General features: G+C 48.1%; 1 protein-coding gene across 3 annotated transcripts in view; it reads right to left on the reverse strand.

Annotated features, from left to right (window-relative positions):
- Positions 1–610: 610 nt before the first annotated feature.
- Positions 611–20,846, reverse strand: part of STAB1 (stabilin 1) — a 117,724-nt gene continuing 97,488 nt past the window's right edge. For all 3 annotated transcript variants that reach the window (XM_045024398.1, XM_045024397.1, XM_045024399.1), the window contains 17 exons: positions 20,089–20,235; positions 19,811–19,876; positions 17,321–17,549; positions 16,485–16,634; positions 15,109–15,213; positions 12,973–13,080; positions 11,872–12,065; positions 10,690–10,834; positions 8,952–9,085; positions 8,070–8,235; positions 7,459–7,565; positions 6,990–7,109; positions 6,533–6,685; positions 6,304–6,414; positions 4,515–4,661; positions 2,742–2,840; positions 611–1,450 (listed from right to left, as the gene is read on the reverse strand). In XM_045024398.1, coding sequence (XP_044880333.1) covers positions 1,400–1,450; positions 2,742–2,840; positions 4,515–4,661; positions 6,304–6,414; positions 6,533–6,685; positions 6,990–7,109; positions 7,459–7,565; positions 8,070–8,235; positions 8,952–9,085; positions 10,690–10,834; positions 11,872–12,065; positions 12,973–13,080; positions 15,109–15,213; positions 16,485–16,634; positions 17,321–17,549; positions 19,811–19,876; positions 20,089–20,235 — 2,232 coding nt within the window. In that variant the 3' untranslated portion in view covers positions 611–1,399. The remainder of the gene's footprint in view (positions 1,451–2,741; positions 2,841–4,514; positions 4,662–6,303; positions 6,415–6,532; positions 6,686–6,989; positions 7,110–7,458; positions 7,566–8,069; positions 8,236–8,951; positions 9,086–10,689; positions 10,835–11,871; positions 12,066–12,972; positions 13,081–15,108; positions 15,214–16,484; positions 16,635–17,320; positions 17,550–19,810; positions 19,877–20,088; positions 20,236–20,846) is intronic.

Consider the following 20,846-nt stretch of genomic DNA (forward strand, 5'->3'; position numbering starts at 1 on the left):
TTGGCAGTGAGTAGCAACTCTAACCAGTTAGGAACATGATACCTCAAGTACATAAACAAGGTACCTATCCTGGTGACTGGATATTTAATAAAAAAAACAAACCACCACCTCAAGAAGCCATTTAACATTGAAACTATTCCACTTTTATGTTTGAACACCAAAATAATGAGCATTAATGTAAAAACTTGTTAAACATTGCTATATCATTTGACTACTACTGCATTCTCTAGTGATGTAATGTCTTAGGCTGTGACTATTGTGCAGCACAATTGTGATCTGTAACCCTGGAATTGTAATGTGTAGGCTGCAACAGAAGAATGTTTCCACTGCTGTAGGAGCGCCTGCCATGTTATGTTGGAGCTAGTGGTGGTAACTTTACCACTTGATAGACTAGGTGCCTTTGCCAAAGTTGTGACTTTTGAAGACAAATAGTATAGCCACCCAAATTTGATGTAGTTGGTAAATAGGAAACTTAAGTGGAGGGTTGTTACTCAAAATGCTGCCACTATGACTCTCTGAAAATTTAACAGCAATTGCTGTTGTGTGGGTTTGAGAATAATTTGAAATGTAGCATGTTGAAGGTCTTGTCTAAATTTTCTATAGCTCATTGTCTAGTTCAGTGGTAGGTTTTTATTTTAAACGTCTATATATGTATGGTAAATAAACAAAATATAGTACAACACACTGATTTACCATCTGCTTTTACTTAGCCACTGCGATTCTAACAGCTGAGAATCTGACCAATAAACTGCACTTTTAGACCAAGTCTCCTGAAGAACCACTAAACAGTGCAATGTGCACAGTCTAAGCCTGTTTGAGGAGTCAGCACTTGATTAAAGCAAACATACCAGCTGAATAAAAAGCAGTTTGTCATGCTCCTACTTCAAAGGCTTAGCTGGAAAACAGTCTTGTCCAAAAACTTAAGGATGCTATCAGATGCTGTGCCACTCCATCCACATTCTATTTTTATATATGTAATGCAATCCTGGAGGATTATGACTGTGTAGTACTGGCTATATTTTACACATGGTACTATTATTTTAAAGCAATGTTCTTCAGATGTCTGCAGTGAGTTTCCCCTCCTACAGCTATGGAAGAATATCAATGCAGAGCTTTAACTGTCAGCTTGGAGTCACACATTTGCTGTTCCAATGAAGATTTTCTTAACTGCATCAACAAGGACATTCACTAATCAGAGTAACTGCAGGTACATCTGTCTTAGGGTAGTTCAACTGAGGTATCTTAGCTGATGAGTTTGTTTGGTTTAATGTTAACCATTAGCTCACTCTTCATCTGCTTCCCACGTGCAGGACCTGTGGGCAAGCTTCACTTAGCAGTAGCACGCAGCAAGAGCAGGACAGTGGTTTTTTCCCCCCTTCTGTTTGGCTAGCTGTATGCTTTACTCAAGAATTCTGTGGGTGTCTGAAAAATCTTCCTCCCTGAAAGAGTCCTGAAACAGACACAAACTGTTAGCATAGTTCTCAGCTGCCTTCTAACTTGATACAAACATCCTTTAAGATTCTAAAGTTAATGAGGAACAAGCTGCTGTCTACTGTAGCAAACCCTTGACTCTCTACATGTTTAACAGCAGGAATGCAAGGCTGGGTTCTTAGGGCTAGTCTACACTTACCATCCGGGTCGACGCGGTGAGTTCGACTTCTCGGAGTTCGAACTATCGCGTCTGATCTAGACGCGATAGTTCGAACTCCAGAAGCGCCACGGTCGACTCCGGTACTCCACCACTGCAAAAGGCGGTGGCGACCTTGGAGCCGCGGAGTTCGACCCCGCCACGTCTGGACAGGTGAGTAGTTCGAATTCAGCTACGCTATTCACGTAGCTGAATTTGCGTACCCTAATTCGAACCCCCTTTTTAGTGTAGACCAGGCCTTAGATAATTCCATTTCTGAAGTGGATTAAGGGAGTTCTCACAGCCCTGCCACTAGAGTGTACATTTTTACTTCAGTCTTCCCTAGATGAAATTGCTATAAGTAGCAGCAGCATGCCCCATGTGCTGGCAGTAAGTTAGGTGATGCACCCTTCTTACCCCTACCTCTATATTGATCTCCTCTAAATCTATTTACTAAGTCTTTGCAGGAGAGAGAAGATTCTCATTAGCAGTGGAAGAGGATACTGAACCCTTGGCAGAAACCACAGCTGGGTTTAGCAGGCATCTAATTTATTAAATCAAAATTTAAAACTTATTTACTGATGCTGCTTTTCATTGAATTAAAAGCAAGGACCCTGCACCTATAAACCCTAATGGGCATTCTATGCCTGGACTAAAGCACAAAGAGATCCTATCCTTTAAGTGTAGACCTGACCTAAAGTAAGGGGTTGACCCAGCTCTGTCACTTAGGGAGTTGGATTTTTCACACCCCCAAGCATCATAGTTAAGCCATCTAATGCCCAGCGTACACAGGAGTAGGTTGACAGACTAATTCTTTCACTGACCTAGCTAATGCCTCTTCAGAAGGTGGACTAACTATAGGGACTGGGGAACCCTTGGCTATGCTGAAGTACTATAGCTGTTCAGACATGTCCATAGATTCCTCTCCTGGCTGGCTCAAGCATCCCTGTGTTAAGTGCAGATTAAGGGTTGTTTTTACATCCTTACAGAATCCCATTCACACCTACTAGTAGGGGTGAATGGGATTCTGTAAGGATGTATGAGGCCCCCCCCCATTGGTTAAGTTTTAAACAAGTGTTTCATCAAAACAAAACAGGTGAGACCATTTTCTTACCTCAAATGGGTCACACATCAAATTCTGGGCCCCAAAGATAGGATTTGGGAATGACACTAAGGGTGGGTTCCTGGCCTGCTCTTCCTCTTCCAGATCAGCCTGTGTGCAAAGGTACAAGAGATTAGGTATCAGTCTTCCCCCTCCTCTAGAGTGAGTTTATCATTACTGCAGTCTTAAGCACTTCTACAGTTCCTTGCATTAACAAGGTAGTGAAAATGAAATTGAATTACAGAATCTAGTTAGTAAGGTGTTCTTAAATATAAAATCTTTTCCAAGACATTTGCACAGAAAGGTAATTATTTGTATCAGAGATCAGTTAAGGGTATTTTATCCATATTGCTCATTTACCTCCCACACTGGTTTCCATATTTCTAGCTTCCTTCTCCCCATACCCATTTGTACCACATAACAATGCAGGTTTAAGGTGCTTAGCAACTTTTTAACATGTTCCATTGCCTTTGCCAGACTCCTTAGTAACCTCACTCTAGTTTAAACTAACTTACATGTACGCAGTCTGCAGCCTGCACTACAAATTATCCAGTTCTTCCCATAGTGGCTAAATCATAGGCCTGGTCTACATAGCTATGGCATGAGGGTCAGGCTCTGCCAACCTAAGCCTCAGTGTAGACACAGCTAGGTCAATGGAAGAATGTTTCTGTCAACTTAACTTAGTGGCATTCCTATTGCACAGGAAATACCCCTGCTGTCACAGTAGTCTGTGTCTACACTATGGAGTGGCATAGCTATGGCACTGTAGTGCCTACAGTGTAGACATGGCCCTAGTATTGCAAGTTATGGGGGCAGCAATGACCCCTCATGAGAAGAGAATGTTGCAGTGACCCAAATTCTCACTACAGACCTATGCACTTGGCCTAGATCTAACACCACCTTCATAAGCTGTCACACTATAAACTGGAAGGTCAACTACATCAAACTCCTTTATTGTAGCATTAATTGTTATCTTCCCCCATGTCCCTTGTGCAATGACTCTCTTACCTTAAGGAATTTCCTTGTAGAATCATAGAATATCAAGGTTGGAAGGGACCTCAGGAGGTCATCTAGTCGGACCACTCCCCAGATCCCTAAATGGCCCCCTTAAGGATTGAACTTATAACCCTGGGTTTAGCAGGCCAATGCTCAGACCACTGAGCTATCCCTCCCCCCACCATCCTGTTTAATAATTTGCATTAAAAGTAGGTGAGTGTCTCACCCAAGACAACTCTTCAGGCTTGTGTACATGGTGCAGTAACACGCACCAACGAGCCTGCATAGACCCTCCTGACACACACTAGGGAACTTGTAGAGTGTGCCAGCAGTGGCCAGTTAGTTCACATGTGCATAAGAATTTGCTCTATGTAGACAAGCCCTTAAAGATGAGAATTCTTAGCACTTCTCCATCCAAGTTCTTTTTCCAGAACTACATCCTGAGCAGTAGCCTTACAACAAGTGTAACAGATGGAAATATGCCTCAGAAAACTTTCTGAATGTTTTCATGGGGAAGCTATTCAGCCATTTCCAAAGGTCACATGTAAATATGACTCCAACAGTGAGAGTTTAGCTGCAGGCTGTTTAAATGCATCAGAAAGCAAAAAACCCCACAAGAGTTCATAGCTGCATACAGTCACCCAGTTTGGCTACTGTCACAGCTTGAGCTCTTACGCATATGACCATTGCTGTACTGATAACAGAAATGGTTTGTGCTTTAGTGAGAGAAGCTGTAGCAAGGTTGGTTGTTTTTTTTTAAATATATAGTGAATATACTTTTCTCCAAACCTGAAAGTAGTGGAACTGGAATCCTGGGTTTTTTATTTTTTGGTAGTAATAGGACACTCCAGCAACAGCTAATAGCAGCAGCACTACACCAACAGCTGATGTTACCCCAATGGTCACAGGATGAGATGATTCCATAGCATTAGTAACCTGGAAGAGACACACTAAGTTGTTTTAGTTCTTTGTCAAAATACATAATGAAGAACTGTCTTAAAGACAACTCGTGTGTTAAAAAGCATTAACTTTTTCACACCTGTGAAATAGAGGGCTGGCTACCTGGAACATTTATGCAGTTTGTTTGCCCTGTGTGCTACAGTCATTCCTGATCGGATCTCATCTTACACACACACAGCTCAGATTGGACGTGAAACTATGTAGTAGAATAAAGCACTTCGTCCACTATCCTATTACTGCCCGGAAGTTTCAAAAGAAGCTATAATACATACACTGATGCATCTCATCATTACTGTACTGGTTACCTTACATTCTGTTTTGCTCTGTGGTGATGTAAAATTGTCTCCTCCCTTTGCAGATTTGGGACATGCCTTTACTCAGCACTATTAAATTTTCAAGGCACATAGCAATAGGCCGAATGAGAGGAGACTAGCTCTCTTTGTTGTTGGCTGGTGGACAAAGAGTGCATTTTTCAGACTGGTGCTATCCATTGGATTACCTACCAGCACGGGCCTAAGTTTTTGTACTGGTGCCACTTGTTTGCTTCATGCTGTTCTCAATGTTTTATAGTATTTGCATAGCCATTGCTATGACTGGACATCTAAAAATGTTCAAGTACCACACTATGTCGTGTCTTTGAACTGGCCATTAGTTGGTCCTCCTGCCCCTCAAAACAGCAGGCAGAAGGTGAGGAGGGCTGCTCTGCCAGGGAGTTGGAGGCACACCTACACCAGGTAGGCAGATAGGATGCCTGTTCCAGCAATGATCAAGGAGAAGAGGAGGGATCAGTAGGAACAGAGGACATACCTTTGCCGGGAAGTGTAACACTCGGGTATTAGTTCTGTGCAGGGAGGAGGGAGTAGTTGGTAACTAACATACATGATCTGAGGTCAGAAGAACTCTCTGATGTGTATGTATAGCCCATTATACATAGCAACCACTACAGGATAACTAAAGGGTAACTGACTCAATATGCAGAGCCATTCACACTAAATTCATCCCTGTGTTGTATATCAATACAGTAGGTATATATTAATACCTAGCAACCTCCACCCAAAAGGTCTTTAATTTAGGTTCAACCCACTTGTGCTGTAGCAAAGTATTATCCCTATTTTACCACAGAGGAAATGGAGGCACAGCAAGTTTGCTACTTGCACATGCCTCAGCTGTAACCTTGTGTCCAAATAATGCTTCGTTTTCTTTACTGGGATTTCCTGCCATGTTACACCGTATCGAATGCATTAGTATTGGCTATACGAGGACACACACTAACACAAAGGTCTGTTCATAAAATTCCACATGCTAGCATCTTCTAAGGCAAGCGCCCTACCTGTAAGGGGGCACTTTGCCTTTACTGAGCGATCTCCCTGCTCTCCACATCACAACGACCCCAAAGAGTAGGAGCCCATGCTTGTGTGTCCCCAGTCTAATTCTTCACTGCAGCAGGCCAGAGTATGGCCAGGCTGGATTCTATTTAATGACATACACCGCGGTACAGTGGTTCCTTGGTGAGCGCATTGAATGGGACTTGTTCTGCTCTGATGCAGAGTAACTGAACCCAACATGTATCCTTACATCCGCGATTTAAACTCTCAATGGAATTGAACAAGCAACTTGCCTGAGCCAGATGCACAGGCATCCTAAGTGGCCCCTTGATGGCATGAATGATTCCATTAAAGGCCAGAATGTCCCACTGTACGATCAGGGTATTATTAACCACTTTGGAACCCTGTCACAAGAAGAAACAATATTAAGGGACTCAATGTGAATATGTTTTAGAAAAACACTACCCATTACCTAGACCCAAGAGAAGCTGGCTGAGTACTGAACTGTCCCAACGTACTTACAGAGGGTTGAGTGCTATTCAGCAGGGGAGCATCTGCAATGAGAAGGTTGTAGCCGGAGCAGGAAGGTATAATGGTACCATTGGTGAGATCGAAGCTCAAGAGGGAGACATCACTCAGGGAGACGTGGAGCTTCACTTCCTCCCATGTTAATGTCTGAGAAAACAAAGCACAGACATGAGGGTGAGAGAGTCAAAAGCAGGGGGAAAATAAGTCAGGCATTTTCTGCTCTTTCAACATTTTAGTTCTATGCTGTCCAATGAGTCAATGGAGAAAGACTTCTCGGAGTGCAGTGTAGACAAGGCACCCGACTAGTTCTTGCATTCCAAGCAAGAGAGCCAGAACAATCCCACTTCAGACATAAACCCTAATCCTCCAAGTAAGCAACAGCACTGTATACGGCTATAGATTGTGTGTGGCCAGTGATGAGAGAATCCCGTATTCTCTCCAGCTTTCTCACCATATTGACCCCAAAGCCAGAATTCAGGGGTGCAAAGAGAGTTTTATATGCAGTGTCATTGGAGAGGAAGTTGAGGAACTCAAGTCCATCTTGCGTGGTGTTGGTGTAATCCAGTAACATCTGGGGGAGAGAGAGAGAGAGAAAAAGAATCTTAAGTGCCAGCCTGAAGCTGTGGGTTTGTCAGAACATTCTGGCCAGCAGAACCCAGGAGATGTCATGTGAATTCTCCCCACCTTTGCTAGAATAGCAGAGACGTTAACTGGCAACGAGAGGAAACAGCTTGACTCTCTCACTATGCATGGCACTTCAGAGAGCACAAACTCTTGCTTCCAGTTCAATGATTTTCCTTTCCAAACCTTTGGGATCTGGGGATTCCCTGTTAGTCACTACTTTGCTTTACTGACAGTTTGCAGAGGAGCATGCCCCTTCCCGCTTCCCTGGCTAGAAGGAATGTGGCACCAGCACTTACGGAATAGAAGGTTGAAAAGTTGGAGTGCTCAGCCAGCACAGCCAGGAGATTTCCACTGCAGGAGTAGCCATCTCCCATGAACCCATCTCTACAATTACACCTCACATCTGCAAAGGTGAGAAAGATGTGAGAGGAACAGGATTGGGTGTGAGCTCTTCAGACAAATACAATGAACTATTGCTTAGGATTTCTGTCCATGCAGAAGGCAGCTGTGGTCCCATAGACAGAGCTCTGGACTAGGAGTCAAAAAACCTGGCTTCTCTTCACCGCGTAACCTTGGGCAGCTCACTTAACCTCCCAGTGCCTTAGATTCTTCATCTGTAACAGGGAGTCTCAAAACACTTACCTGTCTTTGTAAGGCACTTTGAGATCTCTGGTGCTTTATGTTATTTAATAAGTGTTCAGGGCATAAACCAATGAATTGGAAACCAGAAAGTGTAGAGTTTAAAGAGAGAGAGAGTGTATTGCAGATGTGTTGGGTAGGTTTTTCCCCTTGACACTGTGGTGTGTGCATAATCAAAAGGAGCATAAATTCTTGATATAACACACGCCTTTGAGATGCAAACTTGTGCAATCACATTCCCTGCTGCAGATTCCAATGGAGCCAATACCTTTAGCTCTGTAGCAGAAAGCATCCCACCTCTCAGTCAGGTTTTTTCGGGAGCCATAATCCACAATGCCAACGTGGTTGGAGCCACAGCTGGCAGTCGGGTACACGGTCGGGTATCCTGCGGTGCCATTATTGAGCCAACCAACTAAGCACAGATGAAAACCCATCTGTAATAGGAAAAGAAGTTGCCCAGTGAGAGAGAAGATTTTATGAGCCATGAATCAGTTTCTATAATGGCACTGATTCACTTTAGTATTCTCTACTGAAAGCCCTATATCAAGGAGATACTCCTGCCCTTGGAATTCATACACTGCTCTCCACTGCTCAGCCTGAAAGGACATCATTTTACTTAGGCAAACAGAAACCTGTTGCTTCATTGGCATGAAGCAGCATCTTTTATTGGGCAAGAGAGAGAGAACAGAAGTTGGTCCAATAAAAGTTATTACCTCCCCCACCTTGTCTCTCATGTCCTGGGACCTACACGGCTACAACAACACAGCATACAGTTCATTTGCCTGGCATTTTTCCACCCCACCAAAGCACCTCATCATCAGCCCCACTGTTCTGGGGCACTGTGGCTCATACACAGCCTCAGCGCGTTCCCATCACAGAAAAAGAAGCGCAAGGCACCTGGCACTTTGAAGGGGAAATGGCCATGACAAAGGGCATGTGACTGGTGTACCCGGCTGCTGTAACGGACACACTCAGAACCCTGTATAAAAAAGCACTTGCCCTGGGTTGCTTCCCACGTTGCTGCTAAAGCCAGGATTCCAACCCAAAGGAGAGGTGCCAAAATGAGGGGGATCACTGAGCCCATCACCAAACTGGCTCGTTCAGGCCCATTGAGGTACAAGAACAGGCTCAGCTGTGACTCTGCTTTTACCTGCTGAGCTGCCGAGAGCTGCTGGAGAGTGGCCAAAGCAGCATCTTCGGCCATGCAGGCAGCCTCAGCCTCCACGTAGGTGAAGGAGTACTTCCCTCTTGGTGACTGGAGGTGGAACACGCCAATGGTTTGGTCTGGAAAACAGCGGTGCCAGTGCATGTCACTTCACAGGGAGATCTCCAGAAACACAGGCTTAGGGCCTGACTGGGAGAGAGCCCTGTGATCTTGAATCCAAAAATAATCACAGGCACAATTTTATGGCCATTCAATTATTCCTGCAAATCAGCAAGGTGGCTGCATCTGAAGATCCAACATAATATATATTTATATAGTGCCTTTCACCTAGATCAGAGGTGGGCAAACTATGGCCCGTGGGCCACATCCGGCCCGCGGGACTGTCCTGCCCGGCCCTTGAGCTCCCGGCTAGGGAGGCTAGCCCCCGGCCCTTCCCCTGCTGTCCCTCCCCTGCTCTCCTCCCGCCCCCCCTGCAGCCACGCCGTGCTCTGGGTGGCAGGGCTGCGCACTCCTGCAGGACAGCGCGGCAGCATGTCTGGTTCCGGCTGGACGGCATGATGGTCAGATATGCTGCTCTGAGCAGTATGGTAAGGTGGCTGGGGCTGGGTGGTTGGATAAGGGGCAGAGGATCCCAGGGGATGGGGAGCAGGGGGCGGTTGGATGGGGCAGAGTTTCTAGGAGGGCAGTTGGGATGGGGAACGGGGTGGGGGGTTGGATAAACGTAGGAGTCCCAGGGGGCCTGTCAGGAGGCGGGGGTGTGGATAGGGTTTGGGGCAGTCAGGGGACAGGGAGCGGGGGGGGGTGTGGATAGGGGGTAGGGTCCTATGGGGCAAGTAGGGGCAGGGGGTCCTAGAAGGGGGCTGTTAGGGGACAAGGAGCAGGGAGATTGGATAGGTCGGGGGTTTGGAGGGGGGGCAGTCAAGGGGTCAGAAATGAGAGGGGTTGGATAGGGGGCAGGGGCTAGGCTGTTTGGGGAGGCACAGCCTTCTCTACCCGGCCCTCCATACCGTTTTGCATCCCCAATGTGGCCCTCAGGCCAAAAAGTTTGCCCATCCCTGACCTAGATCCTAAATACTTCTCTACACAAGTGTGTGTGTTTCTCACTCTCACACCTAGAGAGCAAGGGCCAGATTCAGCAGCTGCTGGACACCACATTGGCAATGCCAAGCAGCCCATGTACACCACTGAGTCTGACCTTGCAGACCTAATCTACTTCTGACTTTTTAAAAGGATATATACACATAGCAGCAGGGTTATTTATCATTAAAATGCAGCCACTTCTGGGGGGTGGGGAGGATGGAAGCCATTCTGCACCAGTGCTCCCTAACTCCATACTGGTTATTGACTCACCCTAGACTCAGAGGGACCAGCACCATCTACTGAACCAACACCACTACTTCCTGCTGCACGAGGGTTTTTCTTAGAGTCTCCTCCAAGCAGTCTGACCGCTTTTAACTTGTGAGATTTTACACATTAACAACTGACATAGGCAAGAGATTGGGAGTTTTATGGGACCCTTGAACCCCCGAACTCCCCGCTGGGTCTGAGGTAGAAATCTCAGGAGAGGAAACAGGCTTTATGTCTGATAGAGCCTGGGGCCGGAAAACAGAGGCTACCCATCTCCTCTGGGCGGGGTGGTCTGAAATAAGCAGTGACAGAACAGCCTCTGCCTCCCCAACTCCTGTTCTCTGAAGAGGAAAGTGGTGGCAACAAGGACTCGTACCCTGAAAGTGCAGATCAGTGCAAATGGCCTCGGGGTGGCAGTACCCGTTCTCTTCCAGGCAGCGGTTGGTGGGTGGCACAGCTTCCTCCAGGCACTGGATTCCATTGCCAACATAACCTGCTTTGCACTCACACTTCCGAGCATTCTGCAACACAAAGGAATCCACAGGGCACTAGGGAGGCCAGTCCCAGCGCTCGGGCACCCCGTGATCTGCTGAGGTCTGGCTGGTTCTAGCAATGGGGTTGCTGATCATACTGAAATTTCTGGGCTGGGTTTGACCGTAACAGGACAACCTCCTGTCTGGCAAACCCAGGCTGAGCTCCTCCCTGGGCCTGGGAAGTGACGTGGCCTGGCGGTGCCACCTGAGGCCACAATTGCAATGTGACAAGGTGACCCAGTGGAATATACTCCAAATGTGGTGGCCTTACCCCAGAGAGGCGATGGGATTAATCACTGCAGGGGACAAATCCTATGTCCAGTCAAACTTGCAGGGAAAAATCATGCGCCTCCCCCCGGCCCAGGACTGCAAAGCAGCTCCGGGGCTGCCACTCCTGCCACAGAACTGGTGTCACACCCACGGCCCTTGCCCCCCAACCTCTCATTAGGGGAGGGAGACAGCAAGCAGAATTGTGTAGCACTGCCCCATGCCTTCTTCCAAATCCTCCCTGCATGCTGCCCTGTACGGAGCAGAGCTCTATGGCACAGCTGTGACACACACACCCTCCCGCCTTCATGGGCTCTCCCAGTCCTGCCTCCCTCTGCAAGAGAGCTGGTGCCACTGCAGAGGAGGGGGCAGCTTTTGCCCTTTCCCACAGGAGGTCCCCCTCACACCATTCTATGCTGCCGTTAGTGTTCCCCCCACACTCTAGGGGACAGGGTTCACTTTAAGCAGAGAACACCCCGACTGTAGGGGAAGGAACGCTAACCCCTGAAAGCTAGCAAAGTCAGGCTTCCTCAACCTTCGGAGTATGGCACTTGGTGACAAGAGCGCCCTGGGGAGTTGGGAGGCGGGTTGAATGGCTGGGGAAGCACTGACTAGAAAGTTATTGCTCATGGCTCTTGCCATGTAGACTAGTTGCTGCCATTGCACCTGTGCGGTGGTGCCAGTATTCCTCGTCTCAATGCTGTTCCCACAACACAGGCAAGGCAGCCAAATGCCTTTCGTGTTCACAACATACTTACTGGCCCAGTGCTGATGCACAAGGCGTGCTCGCTGCAGTCTCCATTCCTGCCATCCGCACACCTGTCTATGGGGCTGCAGACGTAGCCATCTCCCTGGTAATCCGGTAGGCAGGTACAGGAGAGCTGAACACCCACCTGAGTGCAGTTGGCATGCTCACTGCACCCTCCATTGTCATCCCGGCACTGGTCAATCACTAAGGCAAGACAGACAGTTCAGCCTTTTAACTCAGCAGGCTTTACAAGGGCATGATCCTCCAGCCCTTATTTGTGGGACATTCCCCGGTGTGACTTCCGGAGAGTCCTTCATGGATCGATCTTCTTTCACAAATACCTTTTTGGTCTTTCCATATCACAATTACATATTAGCAAACTAATGGCAGTGGGTGCAATGAGAGAGTAGCTGTATACTACAGCATGCCTGGCAGGAATATAAATATTGCACTATAATGGATACAGAGGCTGGTATTTATTAATGGCATTCCCTGTCAGGGGCGGCTCTAGGAATTTGGCCGCCCCAAGCAGTCATGCCTGCGGGAGGTGCACCGGAGCCGCGGGACCAGCGGACTTCCCGCAGTCATGCCTGCGAAGGGTCCGCTGGTCCCGCAGCTCCGGTGGAGCTTCCGCAGTCATGCCTGCAGGAGGTCCGCTGGTCCCGCGGCTGCAGTCGACCTCCTGCAGGCATGACTGTGGAAGGTCCGCCGGACCCGCCTGCCGCCCTCCCGGCAAAATGCCACCCCAAGCGCGCGCTTGGTGCGCTGGGGTCTGGAGCCGGCCCTGTTCCCTGTAGATTAAAATAGAAACAGATCGTGTAAATTAAGGCTGAGATGGAATTATGCATCCAAATCCCTCAGGCAGATTTGAAAATCTCAAGCCTAAATACTGATTGGTTGATAATGTCCTGCACTGTCCTATTTAAATATGAAGCACCTGCATCATTCCACAAAGTTCTGGATGATTAGAGGAGTGTGTTATTTTCTCCATCTTTCCTTTGTCTGATACCACCTTCATTTGTCTTCATTCTCCAAACTACCCACATTTCCACATGTGTCAGAACACTAGAGATTGCCCAGCTCAGGCCCAGGTCATATGCTCCAACTGTACCTGTGCAAGTTCTTCCATCTCCTTCATAATGTAAGTTGCATTCACAGATATTATCAGCTCGGCAGGAGGCATTGAGGTGGCAAGCTGGGGAACACACCGGTGTTGCAGCTAGACACAGAACAAGCCATGCAAATCAGTAGGTTGCACTCTGCATGCAGACACATCTCCAAGTCCTGCTGCAGTATATGTTCCACCCTCCCACTCCAGGCTCAGCATAGCTCTGCTCCTGCATCTCCAGCTGCTCCCTACCTCAAGCTGGGGCTGGTCTCCATGCCTAGTTCCTCCCTCCTCCCAATGTGACTTTCATACTCTTTGGCCTGCTGATCCCTTGGCCTGGAGCAACATCCCTCTTTCCAGTCCACCTCACTCCTCCTGCTCGGCCCCATTTCTGTCCCCTGGCTCCCCATCAGTGCCCTTCACCCCCCAGGCTGCCTAAACCCTCCCTCTTGCTCAATTTAAATAAAAATGAGAACTCTCCGGCTCATTCACAACCTAACTTCCTGTATCTTTGTTCCAACCCTAGTTGCCAACTCCTCGGATGTTGTTATGGGCCAGCCCAGGTCTCCATTGGAGACCAGCGTTCTGTTTTAAAAAGCCAACTTTTCCAAAGTATTTTTGAAACCACTTGCCTGCTCAGATCATCTTGGACATGATCTCAGGGCAGGCCTCAGGAGGCACATTTGGGTTCTTTAGATCAAGGCGTTCCCAAGACACAAGAAAAAATATTCCTCTTCTCTGACGCAGATTGGAGCAGGATCGAGTCTGCCTTAGTCTCTGCAGAGTTAGGGCCCTATGCAGTATAATAATTCAGGGCCTGATTTTGAGAGGTGCAGAGTCCCCACAACTCTCATGGGCTTTATTGTGAATTGATGGTGCTCAGCACCCATCAGGATCCGGCCTTGAATTCCCACCCAGCACTGAACAATCACACTTTGGTGATTACCTGCCCCATTTCAGAGCTCTTCATGGGAACATAAGGAGGAAAGATGCTCCAAAGGGAAGGGTTGTTCCAGTGGCAGCTCAGTGCTGTTCTCACTGTAGCAGTGTATGGCAAGGATTGTTTGGCTAAGGTTGCCACACATTCTGGTGCACCAGGTTCTGCTCCTTAATACCCCCAGATCTACACCATGAATTCCCTGCCCCTCTCTCCACATGGTGCCTCCCACTATGTCCAATTCTGCCTGCTGCTACTGTCAGCACGTCCATGGGCCTTTGCTGGGCCAAATTTTCAAACTCAGACGGAGGGGTCCAAACACACAAACGTGGGAGCAATTGCAGCTGCCTTCTCACATGCCTGGAGTGCTGTCCAGAATCTCTGGGTACGTCTGCACTGCAGCTGGACTCCCAGCTCGGGTAGACATTCACACACTAGCTTGGATTGAACTAGCACCTAAAAGTAGCAGTGTGGCCATATTGGCATAGGCGGTGGCTTGGGCTAGCAGCCCTAGTGCGTTCCCAGGAGGTTGAGTGGGATTGGGCGTGGGCGGTAGCCTGAGCTGCCACTCGCACCAGAGGCCATGCAGCTATCTTCAGCCACCAGCTCAAGTCCAGCTAGTGTAATCCATGCCTACGTGGTGTGGTGCTCTGTCTCCCTCTAGTGGCACCTAGACTCTCTAGAGATTGATGAGTCCTCTACAAGCTTGGTTAACAGCCATGTGGCTTTTTGCTCATGCAGTAGAGACTCATTCATGAAGCTTCAGAGAGCCCAGGTTCTAGCCTGCCTGCTGACAACCGGGATCTATAGGCATTATACTAGCACAGGTACATCTACCCAAGCTGGGGATCCCACGTCCCATGTATTGTGTCCAGACTCCACACTCGCCTCATTCAGATCTCTCCTACAAAAACTCACTTCCATAGCATCAGCTACAAAAAATAGTGCTTGTACTCCAACCCAGTCACAAAACCTCACCCCAGTTGAGCTACTAGAGCAGCAACGTGTCTGGATGCTGTAAAAATAAGAGCAACAGATGGGCTCATGCGTACAAAACAAACCTCACAGGACAGAGAGAACTTTGATACTGATGAAATAAAAGACAACATGTGACTGATGCTACAGGTGCCCATTCACAGAACCACCTGCCTGTGGGAAGGAACGATACTTGGGGGTTGCACCTGTAGACTCGTGTACGTTACCTAGTTTGGTTTCGCAGCGCTCTCCTGTCCATTCCTCAGTGCAGAAACAGATTCCATCCCCATTCAGTCCTTCATTACACATCCCATTCTCTGTGCACTTACACTCTGCAAAGTGGCAGATAGGAAGACAAGAGCACACGTGTTAGTTGATCCACCTTGAGAAGGGAAATGTAGCACTGGAAGGGGGATTTTGGCATATGGCTACATGAGGGCTCTTTGTAGGCCTGGACTTTTAGAATTGTGCGTGCAGAATTTTGCACCGGTGATTACCGCAAGTCTGTGCAATTGTAAAATTGCAGCCAGGAACTCCCTCTGCTTGTGCTGGTGTCCATGGCCTCTCCCCCAACACCCATCTTTGCTAGGTCCAGATAATTGACTAGTGATGGACCAAGCAAACTTTGCTTAACTTCTCCTGGAGGGATTCCTTCCCCTCTCTGCTCTGTAGCCCTCTGGCAAATGCCCTTAGCTTCCTTTTTCCTCCCCTTGGCGGCTTGTGTCACTTACTCAAAATCCCCTGGTCAGTGAATCCTTTGAAACTTTCTCCCATGCTCATGTGTCCCACACACTGAATGCCTAACCTAGGGAAAGTGTCTAGGTTTCATGCTTCTTAACCTGGTCTTGTCTTCCTCTTGGCCTGACACAGCACATCAGGACATGTCACGACGCAGCAGCATGATATAGCACTGACCCTGAAAGAGACTGCTGGGGGCCCCAATGCCTCACAAGCCCATCCCATTCAGGACACATGGCGGCTCTAATTAGGAGTCTGATTACAGGCCCATTCACACCTCAAAGCACATGCTTAACTCTCACTGACATGGATGGAGCTGCTTAACTGCACCAAGGGGGAAGAGAGAGAGCATCTTACACCTAAAGGGCTCAGCATCAGTGAATTATAAAATTGAAGTAAGTGTACTCGGCCTGGCCTTGAACTGCCTCATGTACACATCACAGCCCAGCCTCTTGCACCTCAGGAAAAGTGGCAGCCAATGTTATTCAACTGGCTTGATGACAGAGTCCTGCGGCGAAGGATTAAGAAAGGGAGCAGCTTCCCCTCCACAGTAGCTATAATCTGACGACCTGTCTGATGTTAAAATCGACAGCACACTATAAGCCCAGAGTTTCTGTGGGGTTTTCCTTACCCTTTAATATTCCACTTGGAGCACAACGCATTACAGATCAAACAGTCGTCATTGCTATCCAAACTGCTCCTCTAACCCCAGGTCTGTCAAATGATCTAACCCAAAGTCTATCATCCCCAGTCAGGTCAAAGGAACTAATCCCATCCTCGGCAGTCTGGTCAGCGTATTGCATGAACCAATACGATGCGCGCACACATCACTGTCATTTAGGGTTATTTGTTTATGTGTCTGTACCTTGGCAGTCCGGCCCGTATCTGCCTGGCGCGCACAGTTCGCAAGCTGTCCCAATGAAAGCCTCAGTGCAGTTGCATCGTCCTGATCCACTGATCCTATCATCACAAGTACCACGGTTACTGCAGGGAGCCTCCAGCCCTCCTGGGCAGACTGAAAACACAGAGCCTCAATGAGTTACCCAAACCGGAGACCAGGCGAGAAAAGGTTCCTGCTCTTCCTGGAGGCAGGGAAAACTACTCAAAAACTTGGTTAACTGGTAAAGAGAGTGAATTTGGTGGATTTACTGTATAGAGCTAGCATTCCCAGTCTACACCCCAGACTCCCATCACTGCTTTGGTGTCCCAGCATCCACTGGGCCTCACCTCACCCTTGGGATGGATTCCTCAGGGGTTGCCTCAGGTGCTCCTACCCAAGTCCTGGTGAGGTGCATGGAAGGGATGTTCCCACAGACACTGTAATGCCTGGCAAAATGTCTATGGGAATAACCCCTTGCCATGACTTTCATACACAAATGAGATCAGATCTCGTTTCGCTATTGCATGTCTCCTGACACTCCTAACTTGCTTTATATAAAGAAAAGGAACCGGCTGCAGCAGCACTATTGGTTGGGATAACACAGGAAGACAGCACTGCATTAGTCACCATAAGATTATCTTTGCAACATAAGGGCTAAAAAGAAAAAACTGCACACACACACAAATACTATGACAAAAATGTGACAGCCACCAGCCTTCATGGTGACCCTTCAAAGGAGCTTCTATGGGTAGGCTAAGAGGACACCTTATTGTGACAAGAGAAAAGAACTCCTTTGTGCCGGGGCGGTGCAGATTTCTCACCATGACAGTCTCTTCCATAATGGTTTGCACAGCACTGCGGTACCCAGCTGGTGGAGAAACAGACTCTCCTGCACCCTTTTGTCAGGGACTTCCGAAGAGAATGCCAGCGACCGCCATTATCAAACACTGATGAGTACCAAGGAGGTCTTGATGATAGATAGTTGCGGTGTGAAAAAGAAGAGAGTCTGGAAAATGGATTTAAGTAATAAAAGCAAGACTGGCTTTTGCCCTGTGGGGAAAATGACAACAATGGATCAAAACCATCAACATCCTGAGTTCTGTCCCAACTAGCTACTTCCTCACCCCTTAACTAAAGGGAGAAACTTCTCCAAGGACATTAGTAAAATTGTTACCATATGACTAAAAACCAACTCACATACTGGAGGGAGGCGCTACCCATATTCCCTTTTCTGTATAATCATCTTACAAATGGTGGGAAGGGATGAAGGACAGAGAAGATGGGGGGCAGGTGGAGGTGGAAATCCGTGTTTGCAGACTATCGGGCGGGCGGTAGTACACGACAACGCAGAAAATAAATTTGGCTTGGAACAATCAATGGTCAAGCTGTCAACTGAAACTTGTTGCCTCACCAAGATCAGAGTGACCAGGCTGGTGTGAGCATAGGTACAAGTCTATACCCAGGAGCCTGCTGCTGCGCCTTACCAATAATGTCAGATTTAAGTAGCCCCTGTCATCCCAGAGGTCTGCAGCTGCATCACCAAAGAACAGCAAGTTCTGAGGTGGAAGCCAGCAGCTAGCCAGTGTGTAGCATGTGTAACTCCATTGTTCAGTGTATGTTCTCTGTCTCCCTTTGGGCATCATGCACAGAGGAGAGGTGGCTTGGCAGGTGCCAGCCAAGGGCATGAGTAATTTAGTTCAAGCTGTATAGCCTCATGCTCCTAACTCAGGGGGTCCCACGTTCAATCCCCAGTGATGACCAAAATGACAGTCATTACATGCACTACACGATGGTTGGCTCTTGGCACATGGGCCAAGCTTCCAGGGCAAATTCTTACAAAAAGTGTCCCAAGCAGCAAGGAGCCTGCGTTTTAGGGTTAAATCACAGTACCCAGGTTCTGGTCCTTGGAAGGATGAATTGCTCTTTAATTTCCATACCAATGTTTAAATGGCTAACCCAGCAATAAAAGAGCCTTTGCTGTTTGGACCCAGCACTCCTGGCTGACACCAAAGCAGCAGGAAGATTGCTGGACTCTACAAGAAACAGCCAAAAAAATCTAACGGCCATTTAGGTGCTTGAGGGAAAACGTATGGATATGTTAGCAGATGGCCCCCACTCCCATAGCAACTCAGCACCTCCCGACACCACTGCGAGGTAGGGAATGATCCCCATTGTGCAGGTGGGGAACTGAGGCACAAGGATTAAGTGACTTGATCAGGATAACACAGGGAGTCTGTGGCAGAGAAGAAAATTGAAGCCAGGTCTCCTAAATCCCAGCTCTGCCCTTACAAGGAGCCCACTCTCCCTTCTACACTCCTGCTAATGGCACTGCACAGGAAATGCTGCCGCCGCCCACCTCACCCCCCTGCACTTTGCAACTTGCCCAACTAAGCTCTTAATTAAAAACCAGCACCCTCTACAAACCACAGAGCTGTCTGGAAAGTTATTGGAGATGAGTGTCCTGTCAATGGAAGCAAGAGACACAGCATAGCCACAGGCACTGAGTGGGCAGGTGGCGGGCAGAGGTAGCTGTCCCCAGATCTGCCAGTGCACCTCATTCCAGCCTGGATGCAAACCCCTGCCATTCTGGACCTGGGACACCACACAGCTCTGCCAACCTAATCCCAGGGACCCTCAATCCTGACCTGCAGCAGAGCCTGCAAGTCCAGCTTTCTGCCACCCTTGACTGAGAATGATGTAAAACTGTGTGGCACTAGAACGTAAATAGGTACCAGAATGAAAAGAGTGAAGTACTGAGGTCTTTGTTTTGCCTTGTACACTTATACCCACATCAGGGTGTGAACCCAGAGGTGAAAGACTGGTGTTGTCACACACTTCTCCACCAAGGCACCATGCAGCCCTCTGCCCCAAACTTTGGGGGTCATTTTTGCAGCCACATTTGCTGATTCATGCGCCTGAGTTACTGTGAGCGGGTAGCTGAAAAACTAAGAGGCAACCAATCCCAGAGGATGGCATGTGCGCCATGCTCTGAATACAGGGCTGCATTATCATCATGTGCAGCGCGACCTAGAGTTCTGCAGCTGCTAGGGCTGAACTTGAATGGTTCAAAGCCTACAGTGTAAACAAGAAGTGAGGGACACTAGCCAAGAACAGATAGCATGGCTGTGCTTGATCTAGGTGTCAATTCTGTAAATGACCCCACACTGGCAGACCTCTGGGGCCCATGGGGCTCAGGGATCACAACCCCGGTGGTTATTTATTTGAATGCTCTTAAAGCGCTGTAATGAGCCATAGACAGCAATTTACAAGCAGTGACTGACTCAGTAAGTTTATAGAGCTGCACACTTTACCCGTTGAACTGATCCAGCGGGACAGGAAGGCTCGAAACCACAAACACCACAGCTCTCAACTGAACCCTGAGCAGGGAGGAGAAAAAACACACACATCTCACTTTCTCTGTCCATTACAGGCCTGCTTGCAACACGAAGTGGTGAGCCCACCCTGCCCGAGATCCAAGCCTGTTAATCCTGATTTGCTTTCACAGGCTGCAGCGCATTGTAGCACTACACAGACTGCACATCTGAATGGGTGTTGGGTGCTTTATTATTTATAAGAGCCTAGCACTCACCCTAAGCTCAACAGAGAGGAAATCATCACAGCGGGACCCCAGGTTTGGAGGCTCCAGCAGCTGATCAATGCCATAGGCAATGCCCCCATCAAACTCCATGTGCCTCTGGACAATCTTAGCATTGCCATTGTCCACCAAGAGCTCCCCCTGCAAGGAAGGAAGAGAACAATTCGCTCAGATCTAAAGCAGCTGCCAGATATTATTATAAGTAGTGCAGAGAGGCTGAAATGCAGCTCCCAGCTCGCACAAAGCACAGGCACTCAGGGCTTTTTGTGGGGAACCAAGTCAGGTGCAATTCATTCCCTAATGTGGGCAGGCTGCCTCTTCGCAAGGTATTAAATCCCTGGAAGTGCTGATCCTCCGTGCTGGTCTATTTGGGCCCTGCCTGTGGTGCATAAGAGATGGACACATTGCCTGGCCACTTTACTTATTCCCATGGTGCCTGTGCAAATCCACCCTGGGGCTTAAGTTTGGAGAGCCTCGCACAGATCTGTATGGAATTCATCCTAAACGATTAAGTTCCACGTTCCATGCGCATGCTCTGTCCTGAGTATTTGGGATTGGGGATGGGGAGAGGGAGAGAATAATTTTTTTTTTGACTGGAGCTAATTAAAAGCCAGAATCTTTGGCTCTCAGTTCCACTTGTCTAATTATTACGCCCCTTGCCTTTGAGAAACAATGTGTCGATAAATGCTTCCCCTAAGCCCAGAAGAGGCAAAACCCAGCAGTGAAACTTTTACAAGAGCCAGAAAAATTTA

The sequence above is a fragment of the Mauremys mutica genome, chromosome 7 (assembly GCF_020497125.1).
Source record: "Mauremys mutica isolate MM-2020 ecotype Southern chromosome 7, ASM2049712v1, whole genome shotgun sequence".
In the NCBI taxonomy this organism is placed as follows: domain Eukaryota; kingdom Metazoa; phylum Chordata; order Testudines; family Geoemydidae; genus Mauremys; species Mauremys mutica.